General features: G+C 38.5%; 1 protein-coding gene across 6 annotated transcripts in view; it reads right to left on the bottom strand.

Moving 5' to 3' along the window:
- The window catches only part of MDFIC (MyoD family inhibitor domain containing), a 53,255-nt gene extending 33,639 nt beyond the window's left edge, over positions 1–19,616 (bottom strand). The window contains exons 1-3 of one of the 6 annotated variants that reach the window (XM_064656023.1): positions 19,516–19,613; positions 17,354–17,509; positions 5,854–5,985 (exon numbers count right to left, since the gene is read on the bottom strand). In XM_064656023.1, coding sequence (XP_064512093.1) covers positions 5,854–5,985; positions 17,354–17,444 — 223 coding nt within the window. In that variant the 5' untranslated portion in view covers positions 17,445–17,509; positions 19,516–19,613. Of the gene's footprint in view, positions 1–5,853; positions 5,986–15,644; positions 15,685–16,528; positions 16,545–17,353; positions 17,655–17,787; positions 17,908–17,975; positions 18,087–19,515 lie in introns of those variants that run through there. The other 5 variants (XM_064656024.1, XM_064656028.1, XM_064656025.1 and 2 more) reach the window with 5 other exon arrangements.
- Between the last annotated feature and the right edge of the window lie 38 nt (positions 19,617–19,654).

The following is a 19,654-nucleotide window of genomic DNA, read 5'->3' as shown; positions in this document are numbered from 1 at the left end:
ACAGAATCCCACAGAATCACAGACTCAATTAGATGGGAAAAGACTTCTGAGATTATCAAGTCCAAACACCACCATGTCAGCTAGATCACGGCACTAAGTGCCACATCTAGTCTTTCCTTAAACACTTCCAAGGAGAGTGACTCCACCACCTCCCTGGGCAGTCCATTTCAATGTCTTATCACCCTTTCTCTGAAGAAATTCCTCCTAATGTCTAACCTTAACCTCCCCTGGCACAGCCTGAGACTATGTCCTGTTGTCATATCGCTAAATGCCTGGGAGAAGAGGCCAACCCCCCACCTGGTTACAACCTCCTTTCACGTGGTTGTACAGAGCGATAAGGTCACCCCTAAACTCCTCTTCTCCAGCCTAACACCAAGGACCCTGCCTTAAACTCTGAAGACTGTAACTGTAAGGGTACAGCTATCTGTGAAAATCCCTCTCTACCAGAGGGTGGGTGGGTACTGAAACAGGCTCCAAGCCTGACAGAGTTCAGGAAGCCTTTGGATGATGCTCTCAGGCACATGGTGTGATTCTTGGGGATGGTCCATTGCAGGTCTTAGGGTTGGTCCCTTCCAACTCAGCATATGCTGTGATATTGTGATTCTGTGAAAACGAAAACGAAAGGAAAAGGCTACGGCTGTGCAACTCACCAGGCCTCTCAATAGGCATGAGAAGAGGTTTTATGAAGACTTTTGGAACAGAAGCAGTAAGAGATTTGTCAGGATGGGGGGAGAAACAGAAGTAACACAGGGTAGCTCTCTGCTGGGGAGAGGATTAGAAAATCTCTCTGGGGAAGGAGCTTTCAGGGATAACCTCTACTCCTCTATTACTTCGAGTAGCCAGATTCCTCAAAGATTTATCTTTTTTAAAGAAGGTTTGAAATATCAAATACTGTTTTGCTGTATGTAAGTATTGAACTGACTTAAGTTTTGTTCATTCATAGGTTCACACTTTTTTATACCTAGGTATACTTGGAACATTATATATAAATCACTTCTTAAACTAAAAGAATGCACCTTTCAGGCTCAGCAATATATTTTGGATAATTCCCATTAATCTATTCTGCACAATTTCTGTACTCACACACTTTATTTTGCTGCAAGAAGATTGTATTTATCATAATTTCTAGCTTTGAAGAGAACCATTTATGTTATCTCTAACACTTTGCATTATTTTATAGACAGAATAAACAGGATCATCTGAAATCACAGTAATTGTAGTATGAGCATGTCCTATAAAATAGCAAAAAAAAAAAAAATATTTGGATTAATATCAAACAAAATGAACAGTTCTAACAGCAGATTATCTTCTTCTTGTTGGAAAAAAAAGTCCTAAACCCAAACAGCATAATTTAAACTACAGAAGTCACTCACTTAGCCAAATGAAGGGAATCTCCAGACCTTAAAATTACATAAATAATAAAGTAAAATGTCAACATAAAAATATAGAAAACCAAAAGAGAAAAATATCTAGGTTTATATGCAATAAAACAAAACAAAATAAAGAAGAATATAGTAAATAAAGTAGTAGGCACAAGAACATGTAAAACTGTTTGATCCCCACAAAGCTGATTGAAGCATCCCTTTCTCTGAAGAACCACACTTATGAGAGGGGTGTTCCATGGAGGAGAAAGAGGCAATTGAAGCTAGAAAATGATGGATAGCAATGACCTTTCTATCTGTAAAACATGGGCATATTTTAGGTATTTAATCTTGAGAATTGGATTATTATTAATCAATTATTCATGAAAATTTGAATCTATGGTAGATGTTTTTTGTTTTCTTAAATATCACATAGCTAAGGTTCTACTTGAGTACTAGAAAGGAGATTAAACCCTCACAAGCAAATAGTGTTCAAGACTGGCATTTTCTTCCCTCCTAAACATTCCCTTGCCTGCATAACAGCACAAATTGATGATAACCTAGTGCCCTTTGCAAAAATTCTCCCTAAATATTCTGAAATCCACCTTTATAGCCTTCTTTGGGGAAAAAAAATCCCCAACCTCTTCCAGAGAACAAAGCAAGGCATTTTGATAATATGGAGTAGCAAAACCTGCTATGGCTTCATTCCTACAGCCACAGGTTACCCCTGCTGCTGTTTTAACATATGCTCTTCCTCATTTGTCAGTGGTGAGTGATAGCAGAAGCAGAACCACTCCATTACAGGCCACCAGACCAGACAATGAAAAGAGGTGGAAGGTGTTTGCAGATATTTAAAATGCACTGCAAAAGAAGATAGCAGATGGAGCTATTCGAAAGCTCTTTTGAAAAGCAGAACCTCTACAACCTGAAATAAAATAGAAAATATATGTGTGTCTGTGAAGAGAAGGGAATAGGTCTTAATATTTTCTTGAAAATATCTGCACTGAAAAAGATAGAGCTCATCCCAGTTGGGGGAACTACTATGGAAATATTCTCCTTTACTCAGGTTTTAAAATTGAAAGATATGGATAGCAATGGACACCTTGTGATGAATAAAGCCAATTTAACACACCTAAACACACCAAATATTTGGCAGTTCTTCCTGTTCTCTATTCTATTAAAAATGTACAACTTATTTCTAGTCTAATTGAACCTCCAGACATTATATCTAGTTCTCCCTTTGTGTGCTACACTTGAAGAACTGTCTTACCAAATCTCTATTTGTTGTGGTATGCTTCTCAGGGACTACGCAAAGCCCTCTTTAGCCCCCTTTTTAACACTATACAGATTGAATTCCAGGAGGTTTTCTACAATAAGGCATGTTTTCAACTACTCCAGTCATTCCTGAGATATTTGTGGTTCTCCCCTGACCCTTCTCCAACTAACACAGTATTCCAGTAACAGTTATGCAAGTACATTAACAATTAATACAGAAAGTTAATACAACCGTTTCCTGTTTATATAGCTCTTCCTTGTTTATATATCACTATACAGTAACTTTTTGATTTGCAAGCTCTCTTTGAAAACAATTAATTTCTTGGTTGAAGCTTCCCATAAGATTAACCAGCATCTTATGAACATTTTTATTCATAGGGAGGAGGGATGCTCCAAAGGAGGTGGGGGAAAGGCTAATCTGAAGGAGATCTGTAGAGGTTAAAAAGAGGGACCTTGCAAAACGGACTGAAAGGGCAGAGCAAGGTGAACGTAAAACATCTCACTGTGGAAAACCAGGGCAGCATTTTAGTTTATTGGTGTTGCCTGGTAAACTGAGTTCACAAGTGCAAATGACAAATCATACATAATGAAGTCATTACAGGGGCTCCAACACTGGACTTCGTTGTTGGTGTGCCAATAAAACTGACTGATTAATCTAATTCCATATAATAGCAGGATAAAACAGCTGCAAACAAGGAAAATCTTGGAAGTTAAATGCTGGAAACATTTATAAAGTAAAAACTAATGCTAAGACAAATGGAGTATGCATCAACTGTGGGGGCGGAAAACAATCTGTATGGGAAAAAAAGAAACTGAATCATTAGGATAGTGGTGAACAGCTGTTAATACTTCAGAAAATTGAAGTATGGCCTGTCTAATATTATTTGAAGAAAACTTCTTTCAATATACAATAATTTGCAAAATTTAGTCTGGTGGGGTAATAGATCTGGTTCAATCAAGAACATTCTGAGCTTCAATACTTACTTAAAGTGAAATACCTGAGCAATGTTTGCCATAAACAAGCTTCTCCTTGCTCCACTTGTTCTATTTTCAAACTTTCGTTACTAGGTATATCGAGTTGTAAAACTTCTACAAACTAGAAGTATTTGTAATTGAGTCAAGCACTGTACCTCAATTTTTAAAAGTAGAACAAACTTCCACACTAATAACTCATCTATCAAAGAAAAAAAAGGAAGAAAAAGTTGCTTTAATTTCATCATTTTGGTTTCTTCCATCTAAAAGACTTTAAATTAAAGGTTAAAAAAATCATTAATTTGAAGAAAAGAGAGGTTTGCATCATAGCATCTAATCAAATATGAACCATAATAAAGCCTCTACTACACAATTATCAAGACTAAGTGTTTTAGAAACTTACAGCTTTCACATAAACTTGCTTTTCACAAAGTCAAAGGTAAAACTACCAGTGACTCCAGGAGGAGCACAGTTGTGCACACTGCAGCAGTACCTTACCTCTGAATTTTATCCTATCTTTGCCCTTTTTCCTGTTACTTTTTTTTTTAATTTGGCAGCAAATAACCCTCCCATCATAGAGATATAACACAATCATCAAGTTACTTTACCAGGGGTTTGCACACTCTGCGTCCATTTCTACTGTGTGTTGAAAAAACATATCATTCCCTCACATTCCCTCAGTGCAGCCACTGTAGTATGTCTTTGTGGTGAACAGATTAGAGGAAGCACAGCACCACCCTACAGTCCTTGTTCCTTTCCTCCATAGTTCAGGCATGCTGCTAACTGCTACGAAATAAATCTGCTTTCTCATGAATCTGGGAATAAGGAAGCTTCTAAAAAGAGAGAATGAGAAGGAGGCCATTCCAAAAGCACACGATGCCACACGCACCTTTCCATATACTCAACATAAGTGCAAAGCAATCGCTTGTCCAGGGACAGTTAAGTCTAAAAAAATAATCTTTTCGTATTAAGTAAACTCTCAATCTGTGCAGGACAAGTCTCCCTCTTTATAGTCATTTGAGAATTAATTTTAAATTGTCAGATATTGACAATGTAGGTTGACAATTGCTAAATGTAGGTTTCCTGTAAAGGATCTATGTAACTATTCAATACATTAGGGGTATAAGTATTTATTGGGATTCATTATTTAGAAAAAAAAGGATTAACTAAGATTTTAAAAGAACTTCAAATACTAACACAAAGCTCAGGAGAAGCTGAGTGTATTAATAAGACTGAAAAACAAGAAAGAAAAACACCCTCCTTCCCCCCAAAAAAACAAAACAAAGCTAAAAAGAAATAGATAACTAGCAAAAATTCCAGTTTTGAGAACAGCAAGTTCAGAAACATGAATTTATCCCCCTGTGAACAGTGTAGTCTGTGTGCAGTGTAAAGACAGACTGAAGTGTGTGATCAGACAATGACCTTAGAGAGCTGGAGCACCACTCGGCATTTAGTCCATTTGCTTTCTGAATACACCCTATAATTAGAGAACAGTTTCTCATGCTGCCCCTCCCTTTAGCAACTAACATTCAAGCATTCACAGAATTTTAAAGCAGTTTAGCTCTGGCAGTTGACAGAAATATTTTTGCCTTAGGAGGGTGCAATTGTGGGTGAGCATTTGGACAGCATATGATCTTCAATTCAAGACAGGAAAATGGGAATAATATTGCATACATGTTTTAAAGCATTCATAACATACACTAGGACTGTGGACCTATAAGAACTAATTAAAAACCTCCACAGTTCTATAGCATAAGTCTAAAATCTTGTCTTACAGCAGTCTTCTAGTTTTGAAAGAAATAACTACTTTAGGATTCAAAACTCTTAAAAAACCTACACCTGACCAGTACTCAGTGCATCTGGAAACAACTGCTTTCATCATACTCTGCCACTTAAATATATAGCCTGGGAAATCGAGGGTGATGACACCTAGCACAGCTGCACACCACAACTCATGTGCCTGCTAATTATACTATTAATGATAAGGGAAGAATATAACATTAAGGCTTTAAAATGTAGATGCTGCAGAGGTCTATACCATACTGCACCACCCGAATCACACCTTTCTTTGTACTCATTGCTTATGCATGCTGACAGGAGTCAATCTGGAAAAAAAATTCAGTAGATGTGCATTACAGTTGCAACCCAATTGCATTTACACACATTTAACAGAGTCAACAAACAGTATCCCATTACACTGCAAAAGCAAGCCTAAAAGGCACCAATTTGTTCTGGAAATACTTACTTGTGATGAGGTCACCATCAGTGCGATTTCCCCAGATGGACTGCTCTTGTATCTCTGCTTGTATACTTTGGTTACTGGAAGGCTGGTTTATATCTTTATCTCCGGCCACAGTATTCTCTTGGTCAGCTTTTTCTAAGTCAGAAGAAATTTTAAGATATTAGTTTCTATATTTTTTCTCTATGTGAGCAAAACTTATTTTTGAAAATTAAGAGAGCATAAAATATAACTTAGCATCTAATTTTGATCCTTAGAATTAATTTCTAATAAACTTGATTTTCAATTTGGTTTCAGGTCTACGTCAAAATAATTTGTATTTAAGAAAGTCTTTTAGTCATATTGTATCTAATTGAGTAAATAATACTCAGCAGCTTTTGTAACAAGTTATGGTTGAGGGGTTTTTTATACTTAGTTATCTTCAACAAAATTTTCATATAAAATTTTTTTTGCCCACATACATGTGGCTCTAGCATATAAAAACTATAAGAATTTCACAAAAGTCTGTTCTCTGTTGTTTACAATTAAACATAAGACAAATACAGTTGAAACTTCAAAACCGACTAGTACAGAAATTCAAAAAATTTCTTATAGCACAAGTATCTATTTTTCATTGGAAAAAAAACTTTTTAAAAGGCACTGATGAATAAAGTCAATATTTAGCCTATAATGAAAAGTATTTCTTCTCTCCAAGTATACACAAGATTCAGGGAAATTTCCATAGTAAGATTATTTGAGGGATTCTTATTTTACAATATAACAGACTCTGTTGTTTTGATGATTTTGCCAGCTAACACATGCAGATCAGCATTTCCTCAAACCAAGGCAAGTGACAGTTTTCATCTTCACTGTCATTAATGTTTTAATAACCAAATTCACACACATAGATCCTTTTGTTCTTGATTGCTACAGATTGTTCCTGCCGACATTCAAGGAAACATTTTCAAATCTGGAATTACTTTGTTCATTATTCACAGCAACAGATTATCAGCTTATATCACTCACTCATGGGAGCTGTAAAACATTAAATATTTTCAGTCTCATGTATTTTTTTTTAGTATATTTACAGTAAATTTAAATGAGCAACTGTTGAGAAGTCTGTGAGCTCTATTTATTTGTTTCAAACAAGAACATGTTTATAAACCCCTTCTCACAATGTAATGATATCATATCCTTTAGTAAAGCAACTATTCCAGTCCTGAGACAGAGAAAAATCATTTATGGCTACTGTGACATAGTAAAGGTTAGTTTCTTCCTGTAACCCACAGCAGTTTGATTTCAAATTCTAACTTTCTGCCTTTGTTATCCACCCTATTAGCTGAGGCACTGGACATCACTCAAAATAACATATGCTATCTCGTATGTATAGTAGCATGTGCCTTCAAGCACTGCTGCTCCCCTTCTATCCATTTCCACCTATGAAATGTCTGACCCAGCTACCTCCACCGTACTTCTCTCTCAGCCCTCCCTCAACCACCGTTTCTTCAACAACTTATCAATATTTCCTCACACCCATCCTGAGAGGAACTGTTTCACTGGGATTGGCATAGTTATTGAAATTATTGGGAAGATATTGCTTGACTTCAGTGAGTTTTGCCCTTGCCCTGATGACTTAATCTCACTGAGATACTCATCCTAGTCCTATTAACAAAAACAAAAAAAGCATAGTTTTTCAACCCCTCTGACACACATCAGATACGAATTATTTCTACCTGCTGTCTATCAAATACAAATGCAACTGTATTGAAGCATGATGATTTTGCTTTGTGAAGATAAGTACTAGGTGCAAATGTATTTCAAAAGTGTTTGAAAAGTGCTCTGAAATAGACCGAATAATAAATAAGTAGTGTCCTGGACAGAGCTGGTTTAAAAGCACTCTGCTTTCCAAAAACTTAAATAAGCTTAAATGAGCTCTTTGAAGAGATCTTGCTCCTAAATTACTTCACTGCAGTAGTGACACCAAAATTACAATTACAATTACTAGCACCCAGCAGTGCTAGTACAGAATTGCAGAGTTACTGTATACAATTCTCTTGTATAGGATGCAACTTTGCAGAGCCCTGTTATTTCATGTAGTAAACAATGAATGGCTCTAAGGAAACAATAATGTTAATAATATAGGGCCCTCAGTGTTCTAGATTACAGTTTTATCTAAGAAATCTGAAAAGGAGTGCAGAATACAATCTGTCATCATTATTCATATGAATTTAGTTTTCATCCCTTTGCTTATTTTCAGTTCAGTATTTTTTTCTCCCCCCCTTTTTTTTTTTACTGTGTAGGTTGTATCTGTATTTTTCATGTGCTCTTTTATTATTCTAGCTGGATACAGTAAATGGCCAGTCAAAACCATGTAAACTATATTAGCAGTTAACAAGAAGGAAGTAAGAGGAACTATTGAAAAGTTTTTTTTTAAAAAGAAACAATGGAGCAATTAAGCACCAAAAAATTTTTATAGAAAATTTACAACAATTACATTGAGTACCTCTTTTTTGATCTATTGAATTCACACAAAAACTTCCCCATGAATGCGCATAACAGAAACCTACACCACTAAACAAGTATTTGGTATCTTATTTTGCACTCCAGAATTGCCCACTGGAGCACCTCATCCTTACAGATCCTGCTCTATAGGGTGGTGGGTTCATCCTGGGCAACTGCTAAGGACCACACAGCCAATCCTTCCTTCTCCAGCCCCCAGCAGGACTAGAGGAGAGAACAGAAAGAGCCCAAGGGAAGAAATTTGTGGGTCAAGATACAGTTTAATAAGTGAAGAAAAGAGGAAGGAAAAATGAAACTGGTGATGCAAAGGCAATCACTCACCATCTCCCACAAACAGACAAAAGGTAGTCTCCAAGCAATGGCTACCTCCCCTAAAACCTCCTCCCCTCAGTTTTTATTCTGAGCATGGCGTTATATGGCATGCAATAGCCCTCTCATCAACCTGAGTCAGCTGCCTGGGTTGTGTCCCCTCCCAGCCCCATGCCCACTCCCAGTACAGTTGCTTCAGAGGAAAAGTGGAAAAGAGAAATCCTTGATGCTGTGCAAGTACTACTCAGCGATAGCCAAATCATTGGTGTCCTATCAACCTTTTTGGAGTTACTGATCTCAAACATAGCAACATGGGTTGCTATGAAGAAAATTAACTCCATCTCAGCCAAATTTAGTTCAATGGGGCTTTAGAAATAGAAAGAGACCTTAAGCTCTCTTTATCTGAGCTTTTTTCATACATCACTTCTGATGCATCAGAATACTGAAAACAGACACATTCTGTTATCTTGATTCTGCTGCTTTTCCTTAAATGTGTACCATGTCTCAGTTTTAGTACCAAGGAATTTATTGATTATTCCCTTATAATAAACAGCTGAAGAAGGGATAAGAATTTTTTTTTTTATACTAGAGGTGGAACTACAACATACCCACTATAACCAATCACACCTGAAGACAGCCTCAAGAACATTCCTGAGTCTGTCTTTTGTTGATGCCATTACTTTTATGTTAGGTGCATAAGAATAATGACAACAGTAGTTTATGAAGAATCAACACAAAGATCTTACTCTTCTTTGATGTGCCATGCTTGTGGAAGCCTATAGCTGACAAAACTATTAATGACTGGATCTGGCCATAGACAAGTATGATGTTTTTCTACTGCATCTTCAAGTAAATTTATAACATTTTGCTGTTTCAATCAAGCTTACCCTTAAAGATTTTTTGTGTAAGACTTCTTAGTACTCTAGCTTCTTTTTCCTTTAGTACACCCTTCCACTCTCATGTAACTACCCTCCAAAACTGACAGCCGAGAAGAAAAAGAGAGATGCTCTTCTTAGCAGTTCAAATAATGGAAGGAAAAGACTCATTACGTTCTGAGTCTGGCAGTGCTGAAGTATAAATCCAATCTCTCTTTAAAACTACAGTAAGTTACTCTAGGCCATGTCACAAAAGCAACACAGACTTCTTACCTACCACAGTTCAGTCCCAAACCAGCTACCTGTGTGGCTATGTACTTCCCCTAAACTAACAGCAGTGCTGGGGCTGAAGAGCTTCTAGTCAAAAGCCCCAGGGAGTGACACCCACACAGAACACACTGCGATTTATCCTGAAGGTAAGCATAGGCAAAAACTCTACTTGTGCAAAGAGATTTATGCAAGTTTAAGGTTTAAATAAACAAGAGATATGACATCTTGGCAAAGTATAGAATTGAGATGATTAACAGCCAAATCATAACTATGACACAGACTATCGGTAAGGCACTTAGTGAAAAAAAAATTAAAATTTTAACACATCTCAAAATTAGTGCTTCATTAAGCAAGTGAATAAAGGGAATTACTGGATTTTTTTTTATTTGGAATTACTGAAGTATATATAAATCACTTTTATAGTACATGCATGCTTTTTACCATAATCTTATTATATTTATTTTTAAATTACACAGCAATACATGTATTTCATAGAATCAAAACTTGTTTTCACCTTTGAGACTACTGCCACATTGATTGTTAACTTCTGTTTTAGTTTGGAGACTATGCCTCTGGTTACACAGAGTTCTTTGCAACATGACAAATACATTCTACAAGACTCCACCAACAAAACAGTGTCAGCAGTCTGGGTCAACAATAAGACTATTATTACAAAAGCCCTGTCAAAAAGAAAATTTTACAAATAGTCAGAACTTTCAAGAAAGACCTATGTATAGTTAAATAAAAAGGATATACAAGGAAATCTCCCCTGATTCATTCCAATTTTGTCTTCTATGCCTTTGGAAAGTTGGTCAGAAGTATCTCGCTTTTCAGAGCTACATTTATTCTATCTTTTGCTATAATAAAGAGCATATTGAGAGGAAGTCAAATTAATACACAAAACTGACAGAAAATACAGAAAAGATAGGTAATGAATGTATATTCGCAAGATGACTCAAAGAGCTCAAGTCTTTGACAAATAACCAACTTTTCTACTCTCTGTGCTTGTCCATTTCTATGTTCCCACCTCAGCTGCCCCCACGTGCCCCACGACATCTCTTTAGTCAGAAATGGGTCTGTGTTGAAACATGGTATCATATCTTAATGCATCAGTAACTAGGTAACATACACATGGAAACAAGTGCCCACATTAAGTGGATTGCATGTCCTCAGAGTGTGATTGACAGATGATTTCTGTTCACTAGATGACACACAAACCTATATACTGATTCAGCCATTTCTTAGAGGCATGTGAACCATAAGAGTGCATGACTAGTAAAATGACAAATTGGACTTGAGAAACAGGTTTAGAGTTTGCCTATAAAATTTAGGAGTTTGTATATAAAATGAATTTAAAATGCTGTTGCTGCAATGACAGAAGGCTTTGCTGCTATGACACATTACTTTTCTGTTCATCAGCAAAGTAAAGCAAAAGGAACTTGTGGGAAAGGCTTCTGGAGACTTGGGTGCATCATTCTCCTCAAGGAGAGAGGAATAAGCAAAACAGACTGGCACAGTGGAGTCACTGTGACCTTCAAAAATGCAGAGTCACTAACAGTCCAGCAGTTTTATTGTTATGGGGCAGAGGAAAGATGGAAGCATGGGACAAAGCTTATTTAGGCACCTACATTTGACCCAGTTGTTGGGATGTAAACATGAATCCTCAGAAGCCTTGAGTTATCCTACAACAAGCAGATGCAGATTTAAAACTACATATGCAAAGCTCAAATAATCCCAAATAAAATTTTGTCCTTCAAAGGAAAGCAAAATTACAGAAGGAAAAAAAAGCAACAAACAAATAATAACCCCCCCCCCAAAACACAAACACAAAAGTAGATCTATGAGGAATAAAAAAGTCAAAGAATGTTTCCAAAAGGAAATATAACAATCAATTCTCTGTCTCAAGTCTACAATTGCTGGGAGGGCCTGAAGAGCATGTGACGAGTTTCTAACACTTCCTTTGTTCATTAATATCTTCATTGGCAAGGAACCACTGAGATGCTATTTCCTACTGAAAATTCCACTGTTTGCAAAAATAACACAAAGGAACCATGATAATACCAGGTTTCACAGTGTAACCATTAACAGTTACACTTACCATCTACTTCATGAAATGCCTAAAACTTTTAAGTTCAACAGTTCTTGTAACAGCATGCCTATTCCAGTTCATGATTTGCCTGAAACAATGTCATTTCATTAAGGGCTGGTTGTAACATCTAATTAATATTGATAAACCATAAATTATGGAGCTGGAAGCCTCCAATTAGATGTTTGATTGTTTTAAAACTCATAACCCACTTTATTTGGATTAATTTCATTTCAGTAGTTTTCACTTAAATGTCTCATTGCAATTTCAATGACCTCAAAAATGCCACTGAAAAAATTAGACTCTCAAAATTAGAGCAATTTAACTGAGCTTCTTGGAAAACTCTTACACAGAATTTTCCAGGTGCAAGCTATGGAGCAACTACATTCATTCATGGCTAGGCTTCACGAACGAAGATTTGGGAAAGGCTCTATCCACATTTGTTACAAGCACACTGGTGGCTAATAAGGCCAATACAAGACAGACATATCCGATTGCAAAAGGCCCAGCAGAAAAACTCCTTAGGTGGTATATTCTGCAAGACACAGTTCTTTCTGCGTTGTCTTTTCTCCTCGAGAGTGATCCTGCGTGCATTCTCAAAGGAAGCAGCAGCGTTATACAAATGTACTAGAGATTTGACAGCCTAGACCAAATTTGAGTCAGTCATGATAACTTAAAATTTAATAGCAATATGCAAATAGGTACTCTGCATTATTAGAAATATTAAATAAATACATAAGTGAAAACTTTTTTTCACAAATAAACACACTAATTATGCTGTCAGTTACAAATTTATGTCATTCATCCAACAAAGTTTCACATGCATACAAAACCAGTCTCATGGAAGGGCTAAGCAATACTTGGTAGCTATGGCTGTATTAGCAACAGCATGGGCCAGTAAAACTGGACCTGTACTGTGAAAGAGTTAATCTTAAGGACACATTCTATATTATACATGTTCCAGGGGCTTTCTACTTTGGACTAGGTCTCAGAATTAATCTCAAAAACTCAAGGCTTATTAGTGGCCAGAGTGTATTAGGCACATTCCTACAGTGCATCTTTCAGACTACTTTATGCAAAAGGAATTCAATCCAGGTCACTCCCTAGGATCACTCTGCAACATAAACAAAAGCGGAGGTGAACAGCAGATTTACTTCATTGCTGCATTGCTGATCCAAATAAAAACACTAGGATAACACGATCAGTGCTGGATGTTACTTATTAGAGGGGAAAAAAAGCTTAAAGCAAAGAGAAATCTAACTTCCGAGGGCCTGGAGTTGAATTTAAGAAGAATTACTGTGATATAAAATTAGCCTATGAGATGGAAAAAAAGTATTTCAAATTTGATGCAAAACCTTTACAGTCAACTCTATGAAGTAAAAGTCTATCACACCCATGTGGGCATGAATCACTTTACTGGAACGGTATGCATGTGAAACCGAAAGCAGAAGTAGTATATATATCTACTATAACTAGAGTCAGACGCCTATTTACCAAAGTTTTAGATATTTTAGTCAGTAATATTCAATAAATGCCTCAGTACTGGCACACAGCAATGAAACAAATTAACACAGATTCTCTTGACTCTTGTCAGATTGCAAGTGGGAACACAAATATAGAGGAAGTATTTGCTAAGTTTGAGCAATCTGAGTACACTGGTTAACAGTTAAAATAAAAATCTATTACTCATAACACTGAGACACTGCTGGTAAAGTGGAATAATTATGGTGATAGTAATCATTGTTGCCTCAAGAACATCCAAACTTTCCCTACATTAAGTCTTTTGTCACCCAGTCTAAGCAGGTTCCTTTAGTGCTCCCCATCATGAAAATAGTTAAGTATAGAAAACACAAAGAGATCTGAGTCACGTTCTTGAAGAAGGGTACTTTTTACTTTTTCTCAATGGAAGTATTGGTGAATATGGTTTCTTCAGACACCAACTCGGAACTGCATTGGTATCCAGCAACCACAAGATGATTTGCACCAGAGAGAAAAGTCACTTAAAGAACTTGACCCTTAATATTTCTACTAGACATCTCCATCCTCCTCCCCACCCTCCATTAAAATAAAAAATTCTAGTGGATTTCCATCATCTAAAGAGTTGAAGTACAATTATCAGTCTCAATTTCATAAGTTGTTTATTATTACTATTATTATTGTTTTTACTTTCTGTCTGAATTTAGAAACTTAAATATTATTCATTTGTTATTCTAGGTTACAGTTAGTAAACAATAAGCAAAGGTAAAAGCATTCCAAATACTTTACAATTTTTCTAAAATGTGGCCCGATTCTCTAAATGCAGTTCTATGTCCACTGAATTTCTCTCTTATATTCCATGGTTTATTCAAGTGCAGAGGATTTAATTAAAAAGTCTACCCACGGTCCAGGTAATAATCACACCACAACCTCTAACACACTGAACATTTTCCTTAGAGCAGAGTGTGCAATGGTCACTAATTGTAACATTCCTTCCTTAGTACCATTATTTTGGTATGTACCAGTTGAGAAAATACCTGATCACAGCCAAACTGCAGCAGTTTGAGCATAGATATGACACTATTTGCTGACTATATCACACAGGTAGAAGCAGTCACAATTTGGTTCCAAGGACAATGAGCTACAGGAGAAGAGAGGGCATGACCAGGATCTTGAACAAGGGTGCATGAGTAGAGCTACACTTTTGGAGGCATGTAGCAACAATTAACATGTTTGCAGAAATTAGGTTAAACCTTTTATCCTGTAGTGCGTATCTTAGAGCAGCAGACTCCACTGACACAGACAATGGTTTAAAGCCTGAAGTTGAGTTTTGACATCGCCACAAAAAAATACACTGATTCCATTTGCTCTCTCTCACAGCACACTAATTATGAAGGGGAAAAGTTCCATACTCTCACTAATATTTATGCATTCATTAAAAAATGAACTACCAAGGAAGAACAGTGATGGGGGAGACATTGAGAGAGCATATTGGTTAAACTAACACACAAAAATTCTTTTAATTGCGAAAGCCAGAGCATGCCACACCTATGCAGTAGGCCAAACTATGTCTCAAACCCACAGTTTTCACCACATCCACAACCTGATGAATATACTCGCAATCTGCCTAAGCTTGATTACTTTTGTCTGATTTTCAATTAGGCTGTGGGATAGCTATTTTTGAATATTCAAAATTCAATTGAAGTTTCATTTCCTTTCCTGGAAAAATACAATTAATCTTCAGCATCTGAATGCATATGATAGCAAGCAAAAGAAACACTGAATATCTGGATTTTTTGACTATACTTTACAGAACTACAGAAGAGAAGAAGAGAAGTTTGTTCTCAGGATATGAGGTGTCTCTACCAGTTAACAAATATAGAAAGCACATTAAAGTATAGTGTTACAAAACAAAAATTCCTTCCCACTAGAATGCCCTTAATACTTTAATATTCATACAACATAAGCCATCTTCTTCTGATAAAGGAATCTGTACTTCTAGGTGGACACAGATTTCAAGTATCTCACTGTGAATATATGGAATCATTTCCAGAAATAATATGAATTTCAATCACAGCTTTTAAAATTATCGCCAAATTCTAGAGAAAGCACAATATCAGGTGTCCTGGGGGAAAAATAAAAGGATAGGGGCTGTTGAAAGTCTTAGACTTAGTCTTAGATCTTCAGCCCTGGAATATCTGAACTACCTTACCCTGTAACCACACACTGCAAAGCTGACAACAGAAATGCTGGAATATAGACTGGAAATGTTATGAACTCACCTCTTCCTCTTTCCACCCCCATTTCCCCAACAGACTTAAGCTAGAAAAAAGCAACAAATATCCACAGTTATCCTTAAATCTAAGTTCATTAGAATAAAAATTATATATTTGAATGCTGAATTTTGTTTAAAAAACAACCTTGTCTTTATGCGAATTGTACACATGCTTTAAAATTGAGCATGTGCCTTAAAAGGTGTGGCCAGTGAGCAAACCTGAATCATTATTTGTTTGTACCTTACCGATCCCTAAGAAAGCTGTCAGCTATAACTGTGTCATTCAGACTTTTTGCACATAACTTGTCAGTGGACAGATCAGTATTTGTTTACATACTTTTCATTAAAAAAACAGAAAGGCATGTATTGAAAATCTTACATAAGATTTTAGTTCATAGCAAAAACTCAGTTTAAAGTGGCACTGTGAGAATGAGGCCACTTTCCATGCTTGTTAGTACACTGACTTACAACTTGAGTAACTTTGATCTATGGCCTATATGCAGAATTTAACCAGTGTGGCCACTTGATCACATTACAGATAAGAACAACACACTGAAAATAAACACATATCACAGGTACTGATGGTTCTGGCAAAAATATGATTCTAACAGTTCAGTTCTGCATGCTTGATCTTCTGTATCTAATCCTTTTTTATTATTATTTTTTACTGTTTAGAAGTTATGAGTCATTCTCTAGGACAAAAAAAAACAACCAACAATAAGATAAGTATAAGCCAACTTGCTATGTCTCCCTGCCAAAACATTTTTTACTTAGCTATGGATACTTTCTGGTTTCTCAAATGAGTCTCCAGCTTTGATTTCACATAGCTATTGATTTTCCAAGTTACAAAAACACGACTACATCCTTAATCCACAGTTGCACAACTGTTACTAGGCTCTGCTCCAGTTAACCAGTTATGAAGAAAGTTACAGTTCTTCAACAAGCTTATTTGTCTGTTCTTTGGAGAGTTTTTAAACTTCTGTAGAATTCTGGAAAACAAGGTTGTAGCTGTAAACAAATAAAAAAAAAACCTCCTCATCTTCACAGACCAGGACTTGAGAGGCAAATATACTTCCAGTTTTGAGGATAACCTGCAGTACACTTTGTCAAACTTCCCTACATGAAGGTGATCAGAGTACCAATATGTTTTCTGCAAATGCAAATAAGATATAACTTAAAGAATTTCTCTTTAAGATGAATGTACTTTTAAAGAATCTATTTAATAGCTGAAATGAAACAGGTTATATTCTCAGAAACTGACTTGAGCTGCAGCGTCACAGAGTAATCTAACAAAAAAACAGCAAAGTGACCTCCAACCTGAACAACACTCCTGCTGTTGGATCAACCTTCTTTAACTTACTTCAAGACCTGGAAGAAGAGCTCTACAGGAAAGAGCAAAGAGCTTCTAAACATAAACACAAAGCTGAGAAACAGGAAAGGGATTTTTAAGGAGCAGTATCTGCCTCTGAACAACTGCAGTTTTTCAAGTACTGAAAACTGGTGCTGAGATCACTGCACCTTCTTTTTTCTTTATATATGGGAATTTCTGGTTAAAACAATAAAGAGGTGAAGTGAAAGTGCTACAGAGACACACTAAAGAGCGGAGGGCAGGGGAAGGGGAAAGAAAAGAGGGGTTAAAATTCTCAAAACAAATCAGTAAATGTATCATTCAAATAAAAGGCGCAACAATTACAGAGAAACTTTAAAGCAACTTACCTCGAGGGAGAGAGATCAAAGAGCTGTTTTCAGTTGGAGCTTGCGCTGGCCCTCCAGGCCCCGGAGGAAGAGGTTCTCTCACTTGGGACATCTGCCAGCTCTCGCGTCGAATAACAGAGAGCCTGCACCCCTCTCCAACAAAACTAACACGCGACCCTGAAGGAACAAGCAAATGAAAAGGCTCGTTAACGTATTTTATGCAGAAAACTCACGGCTCGGGGCGAGGGACTGCGGAGGGGGAGCAAGGAAGCGGCGGCAACTTCGCGGCGCGGCTGCGGGCGCGCCCCCCGCCCCCTGCGGCGAGCGCCCGTGGGGCCAGGGGGCGGCGGCCGCGGGGCGGGAGCGGCCGCGGGCCCGGAGCCGGGCGGCCGCGGGGGGTGCCCGGGGGGGCCCGTCCTTCGCGGCGGAGCGGCCAGCAGCGCGGCGCGCCCTACCTCCGCATTTCCTCCCGCTCCACCGCGCCGCCCGGCCCTCCCCCGCGCCCCGGCCGCGGGATCCTTCGCGTTGCTTCCCCGCTCTGCTGCCACCGCCGCGCCGTCCGCCCCGGCTGCCGCCTCCTCTCCCGCCCCGCGCCCGCGGGCCTTCCCCCGAGCCAGTGGCGCGCACAGCCTGGCACTCGCACCCGCTGTCCCCTCGCCGCCACAGTCAGTCCTTCTCCATCATTTCCGGACAATGAAGCATCCCACTCCGGCTGGCGGCGGTTCTGCAGTCCTGCCGCCCGCCAGCGACGGGCCCGCGGGCTGGGCTGGGCTGGGCTGCGTGGGGCCGGGTCTGGGGGGCCGGCCGGCCGCGGGACGCCTCGCTGCCCCCAGCCGGGCCTCCAGCCATGGAAATTCCCCCAAGAGACCTAAACCCATCAGGCAGAAATAGGCAAGAAGGGAAAAAAACAGGATAACGTGAAAGGGAGGCTTTCCCGCCCGGGCAGGGGTTGCAGTGCGGCACTGGTAGCGGTGCGGGGCACGGCGCACGGCGCAGCGCTGCTCCCGACTTGGCCGCGGCGCTGTGATCGCCCGCAACCAGTTGCGCCTCGGCGCGGGGAGCAGCACGTGGAGCGCCGCAGGCCCCCGCCTGCTCTTCCACCCCTCACCTTCCCCTGTCTGGTAACATGCACATATATCCATAAAAAGGACTCCACAGCGGGCACACAGAAATATTCAAAGAACACGAAGAATACAACAAGCAGTTTTCAAAAGTAAAACCCTAGAGTGCAAACTACTTCCTGTGCTGTCATCTGCCAAGCAGTGTTACCTGGACTTTCTCCATATAGGAAATACATTTCTTTCCCATGGCACAGACTGATGTGATCATCAGCCTCATGCTCCGTTCTTGCCCCCACTGTGGGGTATTGCAATTATTGCTCATGTGTGTGCTGGTGTCCCCAACCTACATGCTTTGCCTTGCTTGTCACAGTATGTCACCTTGCGCTATCAAAGCTTGTCTATGTTTAAAATGTATTTTCCTTTAAATTTACAAGCAGGTTTTTTGTTATGGTTTAGTAAATATACTTTACTAATATATCTCAGTACTGTGAGATACTTAGATAGATATGTTTATTGGGAAACAAAAGTAGGAAGACAGCCAAGTTATAGACTATCTGCATCCTAACATATGAGATAAGAACTGGTGGATATTTGTTCTGATATCACGTATGCTAAGGAATATGCTCAGGTATTAAAAGTTCACTTTTTAAAGTTTAGCATTTCCCTGCCATATTTGCAAAACAACCACAACAGCATGTAAATACCTGACTAGAAGCCAGTGCTGCGTGTAACTCCACACTCTTCACGGCCAACTCAGACTTCAGAAGTCATCGGTATAGCACTATTATTGACATTGTTGGTGCAAAAGAGAACAGTGTGACAAAAGGTGCATACACTTTCCTCTAAGAAATACTATAATTTTAAAGCATTTCAGTAACCTAAGTCATTCTTTAAATTTTTATATAACAAAATGGGGGGAAAAGGAATGTTTTTTGTAGGAAATAAGCTGTGTAAAAAAATCCATTTGGGGGCACACAAAGTTATTATTGTACTGTGGAATAATAATAGTATTGGTTTCAATATCTACACTTCTCATCTGTGAAAACATTGCATAACTTTCCATAGTCCTCTCCTTGCTGTCCTGAGGGCAGAGCAATTGAGACACAAGGTAGAATGACTTACCTCAAACTCCCAAGTGAGTCAGTAGCAGAAGAGAGGTTATGACTCACTCTCGACATACAAGCTTGTGTTTTTCCCTCTGAAACTGGAAACATAGCAGAGAGCAGTGGGAGGAGCAATAATTTAGCCAGCCACACCCTGC

The sequence above is a fragment of the Pseudopipra pipra genome, chromosome 5, assembly GCF_036250125.1.
Source record: "Pseudopipra pipra isolate bDixPip1 chromosome 5, bDixPip1.hap1, whole genome shotgun sequence".
NCBI classification, from domain to species: Eukaryota; Metazoa; Chordata; class Aves; order Passeriformes; family Pipridae; genus Pseudopipra; species Pseudopipra pipra.
This window is presented reverse-complemented; position numbering and strand designations above follow the sequence as displayed.